The 19,116-nt window shown below is 42.7% G+C and overlaps 1 protein-coding gene across 14 annotated transcripts in view; it reads right to left on the reverse strand.

The window, feature by feature from the left end:
- Nucleotides 1–19,116, reverse strand: part of FOXP1 (forkhead box P1) — a 595,507-nt gene that overhangs the window by 138,425 nt on the left and 437,966 nt on the right. For all 14 annotated transcript variants that reach the window (XM_060022897.1, XM_060022898.1, XM_060022901.1 and 11 more), the window contains one exon: nucleotides 11,503–11,601. In XM_060022897.1, coding sequence (XP_059878880.1) covers nucleotides 11,503–11,601 — 99 coding nt within the window. The remainder of the gene's footprint in view (nucleotides 1–11,502; nucleotides 11,602–19,116) is intronic.

Raw genomic sequence — 19,116 nt, forward strand, 5'->3', positions numbered from 1 at the left:
AGAAGGCACACATACTCCCAACGCCAGTGCCCACGGCAGGCATGGCTAATCAACCACAGCGAACCTACAGAGGCCATCCTGGTTCAAGAATCCTTCAAACGGCATTCTAGGCAGAGCCATTTCATACCTAGAGCAAACAAAACCTCTGAGCTCTGTCTATTCTATGTGGTTTGGATTCTTAACTTTATTTCTAGAATAAATAACAATTCCTTTACGTTATCAAATAAAGAACAAACCAGACATAATTTCACCAATGTCTTATTAAAAGCAGCTTCATTAGGTCTGATGAAGCAGCTCTTCTGTATGCAGACAAGGGAGCGCCTGGCTGCAGATCTGACTTCCAGAGAAGATGGGAAGGAACTCGCTAGGCCGTAGCAATAGATATTAATGAAGAAGAAGCATGGGGCAACACAGCAGAGAATTTAGATACAGGGAAACATAGCATATCACAGAGCTTTTCGTTTCCTTCTGAAGAAAGCAGACAGAGACATAATTCTCTTGGACTTAAACTCAAACACAATTTAATCACCAGGGCCTTCTGCCTCAACGGCAGGCATCAAAACAAGCAATATTTGCAATTCTGGATTTGGGGGAATCGGAAATATTATCAGATGGACTGTACTTATGTCCACCTCCTGACAGAAGGGATCATGGCTCTGAATTCCCCTCCTCCCGCTCCAGTAAGAGGACTACGGTCTTCTTCTCAGGTCATCTGATTTAATCCCTAACCAGAACACCAAGAAACTAGGAGAAGGCAACAGAATTTAGCCTTGGTATGGAAGTAAGAGTGGACCAATGAAAGTTCTTGAATAGCAGAGTAACTTGGCATTGAGGGAAAGGCTGAAAGCAGTAGGTAGGCTAGGAGATCCGCACAAAGAACAGAAGATGGTCTGAGGGGGTGGAGAAGGATAAATGATCATTTTTTGCCAAGAGCTAAGCATATCCTTCCTGAAGGTCTGAACTCTGGGACAAAGTAGCAGCAGGGGAAACACCAAGAAAGGAATAGATGGCAGATGCCCAGTGGAAAGAAAACGGCAGATCTGGTAAGGTGGTGGGGATGAGGTAAATTAATAAGTTGATGATGACGTGTGAGTCTAACAGGGCCTGGTGACAAAAGTAATCAGCTGGATTAGAGATGATGGAAATTGCTGTGAGGGTGAGCTAAGAGAGAGCCATGAGGGGTGCAGACACGCTTGGAGTCACGGGTGCAGAGGTCCAAGAACAAGCAAAGAAGACAGAAGTGCTACTGCAGAAGATCCGAGGGACTGAACTTCAGGAAAGGAATGAACTTGGGTTCCAGAGGAGAAGTGGGAAGCAGAAAGAGAATGGTGAGGACCAGAGGGCACTGAATTCAAGAAGTTTCAAAGAAGGCAATTTCCAAGAAGACGAGTCAGCCAAAGGCTGCTACGAAGTCAGACAAGTTGACGTAAGGATGGAGACAGGGGCACGGAATTTAGTGACAATAACATTCAAGAAAACGATGAGGGGAAAAGCCAGATTTGCGGGGAGGTTAGGAAGGAAAGTGACTAGTTAAAAAAAAAAAAGTTGAAGCAGCAGACAGAATATTCAGGTTCTAAAAGCTTGATAGCAAAAGAAGGAGCTCGAGAAGAGCTGGGAAGGGTTGAGTCATCCACCGTTTTTCAACTACCCGTTTAAAATCCACATTTTACCATGAACACCGATAAATGCTGAGCTCTGTCTGCCTGAATGTTTACCAAATTTCCTCAGTGGGATGTAACATAAAAGGACAAGGGCTGGCAGTCTTTGCCCAACTGTGTCCTGGCAGCTTTAAATTCTACTACTTAAGTAGTTAAAAATCTGTTCGGTTGATGAAAGGGGAAAAGTTATGAATAGAAGTCAGCAGCCCTAGACCCCTCAGAAATGACTAGCATTCAGTCTCTGTAACTTACTGCGCAATAATTTCTAACTCAAACAATCGCAACAGCAAGGCGGCCGAAGTCCACCCAAAGTTCAGAATGGGATATGTTCTCTTTAAAATTTTGAGAGCGACTAAATATGACAACCATCTGATGTATGAAAATTATTCACAACCAAAAACAGACAGTCTGGAAATAGCCGGGATGACTTCATTTAGACAGAATTACCCAAATCTGTTTCTAATATACACAGTACACATAATAAATTTTTACAATATGACAAGGAAAACAAACTTAATAAAAGTTCCCGATCTTTTGTTACACAAGCATGCTATATCCATGCTATGTTTATAATAGTTTGCTCATGATATCACAGCTCAGTAACAAAGGCCCAAGCAATACAAAAACAGTTACTAGGCATGACATCAACTCACAACTACCGTAATTACATCGGTACACAAATTTCCCAAACTGTACATTTTCCAAACGGCTTCTCAATTTCAGCGGCTGCCTTTAGACAATTACTTGCAGAGTTGTCTGCAAGCTTTGAGTAATACGCGTCTTTCTTCTCTTTCCCAAGCGTCATTTCCCTTTAGAAAGTGCATATTTCAAGCGCAAGCACTATTTTTCAAATATGCCCGTACATATGTCCAAATTAGGAGACGGTGTGGTCTAGTGGTTAGTGACAAGCATTCGGCATCAGCAACTCTGATTCCATTCCATCCTCTGTCCCTTTTTGTGAGGCCCAGGTGGCAGCTCAGGGAGAAGAGGCAGAATGTAATGGATAAGGGCACAGATTCCCGAGCTGGACTGTTTGGGCTGGAATCCCAGCTCTGCCACTTGTCAATGGTTTGGCCCTGAGCGAGTTAATTTCTCTATGCCCCACTTTCTTCACCTGCAAAACGGGAATAATAATAGAATTTACCCTCATCCGGTTATTGTACAGTAGCTGGTTCCTAGAAAGTACAATTTAAGTGTTCGCTTTTTAATATTATTAGTTATATTTCTGGGACTCAGTTTCCTGTTTGAAAACCTGGCCTAAAGTATCCTGAACCACGGTGAATTGAGTACTTTTTCTAATGTTAGGGCAAGGGTTCCATCTAGGTCCTGTTACCTGGATATAGTGAGGTTCAGTGAACAAAGTCTGAATGAATGAAATCCATAGGTGCTGCAATACCCAAGAGTGACAGAAGTCAAAAATATTACCTTGTAGCAATTGGTTTTCATCCAATTTCTCTAATTGCTTGCTTTCATGTTCCTGCAGCTAATGTTGATAAACACCTCCACCCCAACTCAAATAATAAGTGTAGGGAAAAAAGATATTGCCCTGTGATTTCAGAAGCATGCTTCTCTAAGGACCAAACTTTTCTAGCCCATCCCATGTGCACGACCTCTGTCTCACTGGGTTGCATGGTCAGCTGGCTTTCCCGACTGGGCAGGGCGCCAGGCGAGCTCGACTACCCCCATTGTCACTTCTGGTCCTTGGTGCTTGCACCAAATGCTGTTATTCTAGGCTTCAGGAAATTTTCTAACCACTGGACAGGGTCCAATGCTGTGTGCTAATGAGTTTCAGATTGGAGGACTTCACTGTGCATGTGTCAGAAAAGTGCCATGGTTTCTGGTGAGGTGGGGGGAGGGAAGAAAAGGCACACAAAAAAGGAAGAAAAAAACAGTAGTTAAAAAATGCTGGCTACTCAAATTGACAGGGAACGTGACCTCTGCACTTCATCAGAAATTCCTGCAGACTTACAAAATAAAGGAGTTTGCTTTTATCACACACTGTGAGGCTCATATGGAAAAATGGAAAACACTACATCACTTGACCTCGGCATGGCCCCTTTCAACCACAGACGAATATTGTGTACAAAAATTCTAAATCAACTTAAGATGTTCCACGAAAAAAAAACCTTTAATTTTCTGCATTAGGCTTGATGATTACTATTTTGGGTCTTGAGATTTTGCTTAGAAGGTTCACACAGGAAAAGGACTCATAATTCCAGGAAGAGTATTTTCTCACTTCGGGAATATTCATGGTCTGGCCTCTGTTGGGTGGGCACATCACGGTCTACACTTCCCTAGACTCCTTGGAAAATAATGAGCAAGCCTCACTTACCCAGGTTTGAAAGTCACCCAAGACTGAATCATGATTATTTGCTTACATTAACAGAACATTAAAACAAATTTTAAACAACTTAAGAAAACTCTAGCCATCTTTGCTTGGTGATTCACTTCTCTGGGAAGCTTCTTTCCCCGGTCAAGGCAACCAACAGGCTTGATAGCAAGACTTCTCATCATGCTATCACCGTCTACCAAAGAAGAAGCCCTTCTTAGGAGAGTCTAACTTACAGGATTTTTTTTTTTTTAACGAGATTACATTTCTTTTTTTTTTCTTTCTTTCTTTCTTTTTTTTTTTTTTGCCACACTTAGCACTGGCAACTTTAAAAATCCAATCCTTTCACATCCTCCAACTGTCATCAACATTTTTTTCAGACGATGTCAATAAAATTGATTGCTTGCAGTTCTGAATTCTGCTCTGCACATGGAAACAATATCATTTGTTTTAAAGTATTTTCGACGGGGGCGGAAGGAGAAACAGAACGTCAGCAAGCCCCTCCACAACATTGGGGCGGGGTGGGGAACAAACCAGAAGCAAAGTAAATGGTCGGCTGGAAACTCTGACGAACATTCCCGATATATAAACCCTAAACCTTACTGTTGTGCCGACTGATATGTCTTCCTGTCAGATATGAATGATGTTTCTGGAACGTTAATACGTTCATTCAATTCTCACTCCCTGTACTGAAAATATTCCCTACTTTGGCTCAGAGGCATCTTGACAGCTTTGTTGTAATCATGGATGTGAGGCCCTCAGACGACACAGTTGTTGAGATGCCTCATACCTACAAGCAATCTGTTGCTTTTACAAGTTTAATCGAGGTATGAGGGATATGATGGTGGAACCACATGGACTTGACATATTCAACTCAGTTGTCTATCAGAGAAACCACTCTGGGTGGTGGCAGACTTCCATGATGCTCAGCAACTGTACACACTTCTAACTCCCTAATCTGTAATACTACCAAATACAGCTTGGACTGTTTTTTTTTTTTTTCCCTCCCCTTTTCCCGAAGCACAAGTGGACGACCAGCAAGGGTCCGACAGTGTTATTCCTAATTACCTTTTTTTTCACTCTTGATCTTGTGGCTCTCATAATTAGTTACCTGGGGCTGCAATCCAATTTGAAGTGATGACAAGAAAGTGATCCATGAAAAAGTAATAAGTTAAATCCAATTTCAGCCTTCCTCTAATTAAATGCACATGGAACTAATGACTCCAACCCTAGCATTTCAGTGATAATGGTAATTAGCAAGGTGGGAGTTGCTCTCTTTTTCAACACTGGAGGTGTAAACCACAAGGTAAAATGTAGGAGCACTCGTAATTACATGTGTCATTTTGTCAGCAATTTACACATTTTTGACCAGTCAAGTATGTTTTTTTTCCCCCTGTTCCTCCCAACCTCCTAGCCCCAACAATGATTATAACATACTATTTCCATGTTCCAGCACATGGAAGCTCACAGGAGCATTTCAGCCTAGAGAATAAGAAATAACGTTTTCTTCGCCCTTGTTCACTGCTGTGATACACACACACACACACACACACACACACACACACACACACACACACACACACAGCGACAATTAGGATAATTATGCAGATCTTATTCCTCTTAATTGAAATCCAGATATTTACAGTGGAAATTGGTTTCTGTTGGTTGGGCTTTAGTTTTGCTTACGCTATGAAAAATACAATAATTTGCTTATTGATGGAAAACATGGCACTCAGTAGATGCTGAGTAAATACACGTTGAAGGAGAAGCAATAATTAACTTCCTGATAACACACCGGTTTTCGGTGGTCTTAGAACACCTGGCTTTCCAGCCTGGTTGTCGCTGGATGTTTCCAGCATCCAGTTGTCACTGCCTGTGTGCTCTGTAGCAAGTCACTTAACCTCTCGGAAGTTTCACTTTTCCTCATCCACAGAATGGTTCATGATAGTTCTACACCACAGAGTAGCCATGGGGCTGGTCCATAAACCTGAACTATCTTTGCAGATAGGGACATAAGCACGTGCTGACAAACACATGCTTACACTTCAAATAGCGGCATCACATTTGCATTTTAATGTTCAGATGCGTGTAAGCAAAGTGACCATATAATTAAATGTCCAAACTGGGATACTTTTAAGAGTGAGAGTTATTAATAACTACACTCAGTCAACAGGCATAGACTAAGGCTGTCCTGGGCAGACACAGGATCACCTTATATACAGCTGAAGTTGAAAAGCAAAAATGAGGGAACTCGTCATATCACAACTCACATGAAGACTCTGGTGGCAAGGACAAAACACATTATTTTGGAAAAAAATTTTTTTTCCAGCAACAGTATTGAACCTGGGCAAACAGATGGACTTCTTGAGCTTCATGAAACCCTTGACGCAAAATTCTGTGTGCATGTGCGTTTTTCTAGGAGGGGATCCTGTTTCTCTCATATTTTTAATGGTGCGCGTAATCGGAAAGACTTGATAACCACTTTAAAGCATCATTTCTATTTTATCGTTTCTTATCCAGACTTATTTTTGAGGGTTTGGGGATTCTCCAAACTTGTGTGATAACAACGAAATCTTAAAAGGTACCAAAATTTCAACACTTCATATCAATCTCATGCCAGGGATGCAAATTCTAGACAATGTTAACTGCAAACATCAAAAAAAAAAAATCTGCCTCCCTCTCCTGAACTATTATGAACTTTACTAATTCAGCGCATAGGGATATCTTTTAAGGGTATTTCCAAACCATTCCATTTCACTATCCACCACAAAATCATAGTTTCCCTTTAAAGGTTTCCTCTTACCAGTTTATTCCTCAGTGAATAACGTGGAAATGATACGAGGTACTAAGATTATATGTGGCATTAATGCCGAGCAAAATGCTGCCTAAAGCACGTTTTCTATAACTGCAAATAAAAATGTGGAAAAAAACACCTGCTGAATCTTGCATTTTAACTTCCTCCACTTAAAGCACGAGTCCTCATTACCATCCTGAGCTTCCAGCCGGATGAAAAGGCAGACCCTTCCAGAGAATTGCACCAGCCCTCCTTCCAGTGAAACGGCCCCCTGTGTGAGGGGCTTGCACAAGAGATAACCTTGCAAGGAGGGGATGGGACAGGAGAGAAAAGTATCAGATGACTGCTTTCAAGTTCAAATTCCTTCTACACGGCCTGAAATGGTGGTCAGCTCTCCTCGGTAAGCAACACACAAGGTTTACTTTCTTTCTTAACTTGAATGCTGCCAGAGTACACATGTACTTTTACTTTCTTAGGAGAAAATGTGTCATTTGATTTCCTTCCAGTTTATGTCCTTGTGCCAACAACTAAAATGCTTAGAGAACCCAAATGAATGACTACCCAGAAACGGTGGTCAAAGTCCCAAAATGTGATCAATAAAATTGCTCACAAATTAATCTTCAGCCGGGAAAGTTACACATTTTCGAGGTTATGAGCGCACCTGCGCTGTGAAGCATTTATTTCACTTGTTTTAGCAATCTTCAGAAGTATATAAATATTTATAAAAGGAAGCCTACTATTTTTACTCACATATAATTTTCTTTCTGTGGCGAAACCTGGTTAATTCTTTCACAGCTCAAGCATCCTGCAGGCAGGGTCCTGTCTCCTAGGCATTTTTACATCTCTGAACAGCAGCCTGATGCCCTGCAAGCTGTGGCTGTTCTAGAAACGTTCACTGAGTTGCATTTAATTAATTCAGATCCTTCTGAGGCTGAATTTATGACGGGGCCAATTTCCAATTTTCACTTGTACCATTCATAAAAAAATTTGCAAAGCAAATTAATAGACCAAGTAAGGAGCTATTTAGGTTACTAAGTAGGATATTTTTCAAGAACTTCAGAAGCAATATCTGTACCCAATTCATGCCTTCACCATAAACTACAGTGTCACCCAAGAACGCGACCAGTTCGGATTTAGTTCAGTATGTGTATCTGCAAAGAGCGTCATGTCTCACTTATTTACTCTCATTTCGCTGAAATTAGTCCAAATTGGTGATGTTTGACTACATTTTATGATCTCTGTCGAGTAACCACTTATAGCCGCCTCTAACTTTCCATTTTCTTTTGTTTGTATCATCAGCCTCTGAAACTGGAGAGCACTGCCAAACATAAAGCAGGGAAGTGTGAGATTTGCTTAAAATATGAGTCACAGTATATTTGGGGATTTGGGTTTCTTTCTTTTTTTTTTTTTTCCTCAAGCTATCAGCAGATCAAATCCTTCTTCCCTGTCAAGCCTTCCTCTATGCGGAAGATCTGAAATTTGCTAAAATAGGTCTCTCGGCGTAGAAGGGTAAGGAGATCAGAGATGAACACTGTTAAGATTTGCTGTAGGATTTCCCTTTCATGTCAGAGCCGCTCTGGCTGAGATGCCCCAGCAAGGACATGGCTCGACAAGATAGATTTAAATGTGAAGGTTATTCCTTCCACGAATCACCAAGTCTACCTAAGTATTTTTATAACAAGGTAATATGCCATGTGGCCTAGGTTAGTTAATTTTTCCTCTCTGTTTGTGGAAGGTCAGCCAACCCAATAAACCTTAGTGAATTTGCATGACCCTACCAGGCAGCTGAGGAGACAACAGTCTATGATGCACTTGCATGTGTGTACACACGTACGTACAGACACACACACGCACACACACACACAGGTCAACCAACTCTCCCCTCCACCCAACCCCGGAATCAACTCTTAAGACTGGTCTAAATTCTTTGCTTGTCAACTCTCCCACTGAGGGGACAGGAAAGGACTCAAAACATCTTCTTTAGCAAAACCAGCATCCAAGATGGCCCCCTCGTCCCCCGCTTTTCATACAGACTGAAGCGCTCCACAGAATGTGTTAGGCTGGTTTTGACGCTGTCCTTTGCCGGGAAAAACAAAGCCCTCTGTATCATACTCTCCTGGGGGCTAAAAGACTTACAACGGGCAAGAAGAAGAAGCGCCCTCCAAAGGAAATCCCCTAAAACTTGACTTCATATATTTAGCCCTAAAGGAACTTCACTCACCTTGGAAAAGAAGTTACCTAAAAATGCCCTATGTTTTTTAAAGTTTTTTTTTTTTTTTAATATGCTGTGTTAACATGTAATGGGCTTACTATATTTCTATTTATTTATTTATCTTTTTATTTTTGGCTGTGTTGGGCCTTCGTTTCTGTGCAAGGGCTTTCTCTAGTTGTGGCAAGCGGGGGCCACTCTTTATCGCAGCGCGCGGGCCTCTCACTATTGCGGCCCCTCTTGCTGCGGAGCACAGGCCCCAGACGCTCAGGCTCAGCGGCCATGGCTCACGGGCCCAGTGGCTCCGCGGCACGTGGGATCCTCCCAGACCAGGGCACGAACCCGTGTCCCCTGCATTGGCAGGCAGACTCTCAACCACTGCGCCACCAGGGAAGCCCGCCCTATGTTTTTTACAAAGCATCTAGAAAATAAGTCTAGTCTAAAAGATTACAAATGATATTCAATACTGAAGAGCAGTTCATTAGACCATGTATGTGTGTCCTTTTTGAAAATTCTCTCTAACCAAAGCACTACGATATGTGAGATTCTGTCCCCGAATAATATATTGTTATTTTTCCAACGCATTCGAGGTCTGATAAATTCAAGAGGACTCATAGTATTTTTAAGGCTGTGAGAGCTCCAAGGGGGAGGCAAAAAGAATGGACAGTCATTTGAATCACTGAATGACAGGCTGGGCTAGCTCCCTGTATACATTAATAAATTAGAATTTTAATTGTGTCTCTGTCTGCAGGAGATGCCCCAGTACTTTAATATGTACCAACAATTGGCTATGTTCTGGAATCTGCAATGTGGCCTCCGCTGCTGACCTCTGAAGCACAATTCCCAGTCTGACTACGGAAACTGTTCAGTTTGATCCTTTCAACTTATTTGAATCCTGACAAATAAGCTCACAGCTGAAAGGTCAACACAGTCATATTTCATCCTCCAGAGCTGTTCTTAAGACATCTGCACAACAAAGCACTGCTTACAGCACCTGACATGGGACCTCAGTGGCACTGGACCTCATTAAAAATGTCCCCAGCATTCACACACGTGAAAAGGCATACGGGTTGGTGGTGGCTGACCAAATAAAACGCTTTTGGAAGTGTTGGTAAACAAGGCACATTGTCATTCAACTCTGCCAGTGAAGTGCTACTACTATCACGCTGAACTTCCTCTAGATGGTGACAATTTCCAAGCAGAGTAGAAGCACCAGAAGGTGTGGCCCAAGGTCAGTCTGATCTTTGTAGGATAATTTGGGTGCTGGTATACTGGTTCTCTCTGATCTAAGTCAACCCAAGCTAGAATTTCGGTTGACCTTGTGATCACCTTAATCGGCATCAAGTTATACCCACCAGCTCCCACTTACAAACTCCTCTCCAGAATGCCCAGCGTGGGAAACTCATCTTTGCTTCCCATTTAGGGGGATGCCCACTCTTAGCTATGAAAGTAGTTGAGCCACTTGGTACCTGCAAGTGCCCTCCCTGCCCTGGATGGGAGCATGGGATACTCCATGTCAAGTTTCTTTAAAATGTCTATGACAATTTTCTACTCCAAGTCAAAGATTCAAAGTAGATTTTTATGAACTCACTCCTTCCACTCCGCTAACCCCTGCCCTCAATGTGCCTGAAATGAGAAGCTGCTAAAAGTCTTTTGGAGTATATTTACATAAAAAATGCTTGCCAATCTTTATTAATGATTCAGAAATATTTGGAAAACAGCCAGTGAATAATGGAGTAGGTATTAAATTAATTCCTAGGTGTATTAAAAATACTGTATCGTCCTTAATCCCAATACGTTCCTGACAGTATTGACATTTTGGGTTGAATAATTCTCTCTTGTGGGATACTTTCCTGTGCATTGTAGGATGTTAGCAGCCTCCCTGGTCTCCCTCTACTAGATGCCAGTAGCACCCATTCCCCCGAAGTTGTGAGAACCGAAAATGTCTCCAGACACTGCCCACTGTCCTTTGAGGGATAAAAGCACTCCGGCTGAAAACCACTGCACTAAAGTAACGTGTGTGTGTGTGTGTGTGTGTGTGTGTGTGTGTGTGTGTGTGTGTCCCATTTCCAGACAGATCACAAGAGAATGAGTGACAACCACTGCACTAAAGTAACGTGTGTGTGTGTGTGTGTGTGTGTGTGTGTGTCCCATTTCCAGACAGATCACAAGAGAATGAGTGACATATGTGAGTACTATGGACTTTCCCTCATTGGTTAGCCACACTGCCTAATAAGCAACCCATGGCAACAACTCCTCAGCCTCCGATTAAATTGTCTCATTAGATTTGTTTACTCCCAACAACAAAAATGTTGGTTGAACAGACATTTTCCCCCCAAATGTCATGTTCTAGTGTTAAACAGAAAAATGAACTTTTTTGCAGAAGATTTCCTTACGAGATTTGCAATTCTCAACACAATCCACTTCTGAATGGCTTATCAGCTGTCCCAAAGTGTATCATCAACTTAAAGGAAAAGAAAGAAGAAAGAAGGAAAAAAAAAAGACTTGCTACCTGAAGGGCTGGTTGTTTGTCATTCCTCTTGGGAGACTTTAATCCACTAACTTGCTGCTGTTGCTGCTGGAGAAGAAGCTGTCTTGCCACTTGAAGCGCCTGGAAGGAAAAATGGAAGGAAAACGTTTGTGTTACTACACAGGTTCAGGGCCTCCTTCGCAAAAAAGTATTCTAGGAAGGACACATGAGGATGAGATCTTGACTTTTCCATTTCCAGGCAAAAGAAAGAGCAAACCAAACTTCCCACCAGTCTAAGTTGGAAAACTTTCCAGAATGTGTTTACATTTTCTTAGAGTTAGCCAATTCCATCCACAGCTCCTCAGGCACAGCAGTCCATCTGAGCAGACCCTTGATTCCTACCATAAATCTGACATGAAAGGCAGAGTATGAATGATTGGGACTTTGAGGAAGGAGGGCAGAGAGAGGCCAGGAGGAACCTGGGCAAAGCCAGAAACTTCGGAGACAAAGAAGGGCTCCTTTCAAAGGTACCTTCATACTCCTCCAATTCTTCTCGTGGGAGCTAGGCAACTCGAGTTGAAAGTTAACACTTTCACCTCATTTGAGTCCAGATAAAGAGGAAAAGCTAAGTGGTGGACCACACTGTGAGTGAAGTTATTTGTGAAGGAAGATCAAAACAGGGTGACCTTGATGGACTACGTACGAAAAAATCTTGGCCAATCTGACCCCTAAGTCCACTCAAAGGGTACCTTACACGCTTGTGAGTAAAACTGACTGTGTCAAACACACATGGGTCCTTCTGAGCTTACACCACGGGCTGGTTTTTATTTAAAGCTAGAAACTGGGGAGGTGCTATCGACTGGAGATAAAACCGAAGGAGAAGACGAGACTCCTCCAAAGGCAGAACACTGACCAATCTTTTTTGAGAGCTCAAATAAAAAAGTATGTCATCAATAAACCCTCATGCAGTCATTCAGGGACAAAGGACTTAACAGGATAACTGCTAGCCCCACCTTTCCAAAGAGGACAGCAAGATTGGCAACGGAACACTGAAATCTGCAGACATCGTGCTAGAAAATCACACGAGAAGTTAGATTATTTGAATCAATTCAGCTGAGAACCAAAAATGTACATATGGACAAGATGTTGAGAAGGCTCATTAAATGATGCGCCTGGAGTTTAGAGACAAAACAAGATTTACTGGGGATCACATCAGTAATCATTGCTACATGATCACTCATTATTTGTGCCTGAAAGAAGGTTCACACAGAGACGGGGTCAAAGTATCGAAAAGACCTGACACGATAATCTTAGAAAGTGTGAAAAATGGGCTAATGATGGTAGTGTGTTCCTCAAAGAGGAACAGATGTCATTTACATAAGAAAACAGTGTTTATAGTTCTCGGAAAAGTTAGAGTGACACGGTGCAGTGGGGAGAGGCAAGATGGTACGGGGTTTCCCGTGCAGCAAACTCAGGGGAAGGGCAATGAGAGTGGTCAAGGGGGCTACTGTTCACGAAAAGATGCCTAAAAATGTTGCATCAGCAAGAGGAGTACTTCTCCTCAAAGGACAATCTAACTAAACCGAGCTCATGACTGTACCGTTGTCACAAAGAATATGTTTAAGTCGCTATGTAAGGTTGCGTGGTGGCTTCGTGCCTAAGAGGTCCAGAGGGAGGAAATGAAACATACGCACAGATAAAGAAACGGGTGACCAAGAAAAGATCTTGGGAAAGATGGACCCCTCCGATCTCACCTCCCTACTGCACCCACCCTTCTTAGCCCTTCAGTAGCCTTCTGTCTACTGAACTCACCACGACCAGCCCTTCAGATGGAACGGACAGGCTATTTCATCTGGGAAGGGAGAGGCGTGTTCGAGAAAGCCTGCCTGCAAGAGCCTTGAGAAGAGAGGCTGTCTGAGAGGGGCATCTGGAAGCCAAGACGCCTGGGAGAGTTGCCTGAGACTCCAGCCTGCTGTCTCCGAGGAGGATTCACCACCATCACTGGACTCCGGGTTTCCTTGTCTCCTTGGAGACGCTCAGTACATGCGTAGGTGTAAAAGTGGGCAGAGTGAAGATTTCATTTATATCATATAAGAAAAATAGTCCCGTTGCAAGGTGCCTGCAGGAGCAAAGAGCCTCTCCTCCTACTGTATACGTCCTCTTAGCTATTTTCCATGAAGGTTTTATGGCTTTTTAATGTAGGAAAGGGAACTGTTATATATTTTAAGTGCTACCTTCAGAGCTCCCAGAGTCACAGACTGATGAGCCAAGAAGGGTCTGGCTGCTGGTTGGAAAGGCAGACGGAAGGTCTGTAGATGACAACGAAAAGATCGTGCGGAGAAAGATACGGTGGGGAAGTGGAGAAAAGTTAGGCACATTCAAGACCAAAACAGTGCAAGCAAAGGAGATCAGAGTAGCGGCAACTCCGCAGGGTCACAAATCTTTGTTGAAATAATTTACCACGTTTCACCAAATACCTGGAGAACAGGGACTCAACTTTCAGGTACTCAAGTCTCCGAGAATCTATACAGTGAGCTCCTCATTTAAGCAAAAGACATACTAATAAGTGTCCTTTAAAAAAATGTACATACACACAAACCTATTCTTCTATGAGCAAGTTCTCACAAACACACTTCAGCAAAATAAAGTAGAGGACTCAAATTTAAGTTTGCAACAAATGTTTACTAAGCTGGCTCTATACATTTCAAAATTAGCTACTGGAATCCTTGCAATTTTTTCTGCTGGGTTGAGGGAAAAGAAGTCGTTTATGTGTGTAACATCTTTTTCAGACCCAACATGGGGGAAATCAAATTACATAATCGTGGAACAAACTCCAGCCCTTTCACAGCATTTCAGACAAAGCCACACCAAAGAAGATGATTAAAGGTAGAAGCACAGGGCAGAAAATGTTTAGGAACTTGTATGAACACAAGGGAAATTTTAGTCAAACTACTGAAGAGAGAACAGATGATGAAGATGTATAAACTGGCCTCCAAATTTCACCCTCAAAATGAATGCAAACAGGTAAAATAACTTCAAATATTTGGGATGGAGAGACAACCCTAGTGCAAAGAATATATTCATCTTGGGGGACTTCCCTCGGCGCAGTGGATAAGACTCCGCGCTCCCAACGCAGGGGACGCGGGTTCGATCCCTGGTCAGGGAGCTAGATAGATCCTGCGTACTGCAACTAGAGTTCGGCATGTCGCAACTAAGACCTGGCACAGCCAAACAAATAAATAAATCTTAAAAAATATATATTTAAAAAGAATTATTCATCTTGATATGAATTGTTACGAATTATTCCATAATAATTCCCTGGCCTAATCATGAGTATGAGAACAAAGTCGGTCCATACTAACACTTCCCCACCTTCCGAAAAATCAACTAAGGTCTCAGCCAGAATTTTAAAACCTAATTTATTAGAACTTATAAAGTGCTGTGAAATCAATCACTAAAGGGCATTTACTTTTCTGATTCCCATGATATTTAAATCACTGTAAACTAGATTTTAAATCGTCACGAAAAAAGAAGAGAAACAGACCCTTAGTGCACAAGACTATGTATATGACGTTATAATACAAATCCCTTTTTTAAAAAAAACATCTTTATTACAGTATAATTGCTTTACAATGGTGTGTTAGTTTCTGCTTTATAACAAAGTGCATCAGCTATACATATACATATATCCCCATATCTCCGCCCTCTTGTGTCTCCCTCTGACCCTCCCTATCCCACCCCTCAAGGCATCTACCATGTGAGTCAAACATGCTTATCGTCATGTTCACTGCTGGTCAGTAAAAAATTTGTAATGACTGATGGGATCCCCTTTGGGAACTGCACCAGGGACTTAGGTCCACTTTGTTTCCTATACATGCTGACTTGATAGCCATTTTTACCTGTTCCATGCATCAAAATCATAAAAACCGGATTCATGTCTCTCATCTCTGATTCCACTGCCTGAACCTCAGAGATGTGTCCCAACACGACTAAGGAGTGAGGACAGACTTCTCTTATTTTTATAACAGTTTCTCAATCATGGTTGGAGCAAGGTCCCTTAAGATATCCTGTTTGAAGATACAAGTAGATCCTTCAGCAGCTATAGAATAATAAGATTCAAGTAGATATTGTGTGTGTGTGTGTGTGTGTGTGTGTGTGAGAGAGAGAGAGAGAGAGAGAGAGAGAGAGAGAGAGAGAGAGAGAGAGAGAGAGAGAGAGAGGGAGAGGAAGAGAAAGGGGGAGGGAGGGGGAGGGAGAGAGAATATGAATAAATAAAAGAATTTCCCTTGTAAGAAGCAAGGATCAACTGTGACTCAAGTTCCAGGCCAACTGCTTGTGTAAATAACTTAAAAGGTTCCATCCAATCTCTGGAGACCTTTTACTCTTGGTGGTGGTTTCCTGGGCTGGGTTGAGTCAACACTTCCTTTAGAACAGATGTGACAATTGCCTGGCCCTGGATAACGCAGTGCTGTACTTGACTGCTAGGCTGGAGTTACAGTAAAGATGCAGTTCGAAGATATCAGTGTGAAGGCGAGTGATAAAACCAGGCACTTACGGCTCAGTTGCACACAATCCCATTTATTGTCCTTCAACAGACGAAATCAATGGCCCTGTGAGCTAACAGGAGCCAAGGCATACACTGCCTCCCTCTCTGCCTTGGCTGCTATCTATGCCCCGATCTGCCCAAGGGGCTGAAGTCTCCTTGTGGTCAGCACGCCACAGACCCCAGCCCGAGCTGGGCACTCAGAAGGTCAGGGGGACTGGCGCTGGGTTGCTAGTTTGGCAGCATGCTAGTTAGTTTCATGGTGACTGGGGACCTGGACAGTTTTGACACATCTTCCATTCTTTTGGTTCCAGATGACTTCATTCTCAGCAGTGCCTCCCATTCCTTGTAAATATGTGCCATCTGTTATTTACAAATTACATTTTACATCAGCATGTTTGTAACTTTCGAGCTATTTACATCTCAAGTTCACGGCAGGTGCTTATATTTGGGGGGTGAGGCATCCTACCGAGGTATGCTATGTTTAGCATGTTCATCAAGGTAGCCAATGTTCAAAAAACACGTTTACCATACTTTAAGAAACACCAATGTGTTTACATAAAATATGGTTTGAGTAAACATGCACACAAACAGAAAGCAACCCGGTAGGAGAAAACAGACGATTTTTTTTTATATAACACACTTGGTGAGGTCAGTACTGATACATGGAGGTCTTCCAAAAATATGAGGCACTGCAGCATTTTAGGTCAAGGGTCAGCAAACTTGAGCCCAGGGACCAAATCCAGCCCATCACCTGTTTTTGTCCAGCCCATGAGATAAGAATGGTTGTTACTTATTTAAACAGTTGGGAGAACAACAAAAAAATATTTTGTGACATGAAAATTACAATGGAATGTAAGTTTCAGCGTCCACAAATAAAGTTTTATTGGAACACAGTCACCTTCATTTGCTTCCATACCACCTGGCTGCTTTTAGGCCACAAAGCAGAGTTAAGTACTTGTGACAGAGACTGAAATGCCTAAAATATTTCCTATCTAGCCCTTTACAAGAAAAGTTTTGCCAGCTTGTCTTAGGCTGCTATCTGTATTCTGAGAGTCTCATAAGATTCCACCGGACACAATTTTATATAAACAGAGCTTTCAATCATTTGGCCAGAATAATTTTAGTGGAGCTAAGATGCAAGGATGTTACTAATTAGCTATTCTTAAGGCTCAAACTCATTTTTGATTTTCTAAGAAGGAACTGGGACAGGAACACAAAATACATCCACATACTCCTCTATCTGAAACCATTTCAAACTACTTGCGAATGCTGAACGCATGTTTCTTCTTCCCACAGGTCATTTATAGCAGTTCAGAGTGCATCTCATTCTAGTGCGAGGTTTTCGACGTTCCCTATTGGCCAGTGGAGAAGGGCTGCTGACTTCCTGTCTGCCCCAAGAAGCTGTCCCATTTCCAGCTTCAAAGGCAGCTCTGAGTCAGCCACCCTTCCTCTAGTTTCTTTTCCTAGACTCTCCGCACCCCGCAAGATCAAACCTGTTTCTCAGATAATTTCACAGGCTAATCAACAGTCACTGCATAGATGAGGGTGGAAGGAAAAGCCAGCAATAAAAAGCTGCATGGGAAGCTTAGTAGGAAAGAAGACATGTTCTCTCCTCTATTTCTCAACCTCTACAGACACCTCAAGTCCCTCCAGAGCACCTTTTCCCCCTACGCTAATTTGCTATCTTGGTTCAACTCCAGCAACTAGCTACTATCTAAACACGAGTGCTCCTCATGGAACCCAATCTGACAACTGCTCTGGAGCAAGACCCAGAAATAAGTATGCAGGGAAACTCCATCACCCCCTTGCTTTGGACACGGTAAGCATTCCAGTGCAGGATGAAAAGCAGGTTTGTGGGTTACCTTAAGAAAAGAAATGACGGTGGCTGACAGAACTAGAAGCATTTGCACAGAACCAACAACATTCCAAGGCAGTGAATTCTCCAACAAGAATGCAAAAAAAGGGCTTCCCTGGTGGCGCAGTGGTTGAGAGTCCTCCTGCCGATGCAGGGGACACGGGTTCGTGCCCTGGTCTGGGAAGATCCCGTATGCCGCGGAGCGGCTGGGCCCGTGAGCCATGGCCGCTGAGCCTGCGCTCCGCAACGGGAGAGGCCATAACAGTAAGAGGCTCGCATACCGCAAAAAAAAAAAAAAAAAGAATGCAAACAAACAAACAAAAATATATATGTATATACACACACACATACATATATATGTGTATATAATTTACAACTAGAGCACTTGGTTATCACAGGAGAATGGAAAAGTGAGCTGATCTCACAGAGGGATTTCAGTGATTATGAATATGAAAATATTAGATGCCCAAGGAAAGATTCCAATTCTAACGATTGTGTAAATATTAGATACCCAATGAAAGATAGCACTATAGCAGACCCTCAAGTCATGTTACTGGTGACATAAGTAAACAACAAACAAAAACCTACTTTATCAGAATTTTAATACACAGAGGGCAACAACAACCAACAAAAAATCATCAGAGAGCCTTTAATTGTCTCTTTGCACCAGTCACTGTTTGGTCTAATCTGTGATACTGCAAATAAGGGTGTAGACTCTGAGCATTCATTGGTAGTTGATTCACTTGACTCCACCCCCCAAAAGTAGGCGGGGCCGACAGCAATGCCTTAGATCATTTGGGACAGCGGATTTGAACCAGTGACCCAGAAGAGAAAGGTTCTACGGAGCATCACCCATCCTCAAGAGTTCTGACAGCTCTGTAAAGTGTCCTACACTTCGAGGGCATTCCAGCCGATATTTAGAGAGGGCATGGCTTTCTCCAAATGTTGCACAGCCTCTGCAAGTGAGTTTATGAGACAACAGCTGGATAGACGTGGTGAAAAACTGGAGCAGAGACCATCTCACTCCTACGACTCTCCAAAACTACGTGTTCAAGTTAAAAGCAAAAAGGACAGGAAATGGAAAAGTCAAAGTTCCCTATCGTCATCGCTGTCCTAACTGAAGAAGAAGACAGGGCCGTGAGCAGTGTCACCTCCACCTGTGCGGGTGGGGAAAGATGAGGCCAACACCCAGCGTTCCCTCCCCAACCGGGACCACTGCAACTTCTTTACTGTCCCACACCAGCTTGAACCTCCA

This window comes from Delphinus delphis, chromosome 10 (assembly GCF_949987515.2).
Source record: "Delphinus delphis chromosome 10, mDelDel1.2, whole genome shotgun sequence".
Lineage (NCBI taxonomy): Eukaryota > Metazoa > Chordata > Mammalia > Artiodactyla > Delphinidae > Delphinus > Delphinus delphis.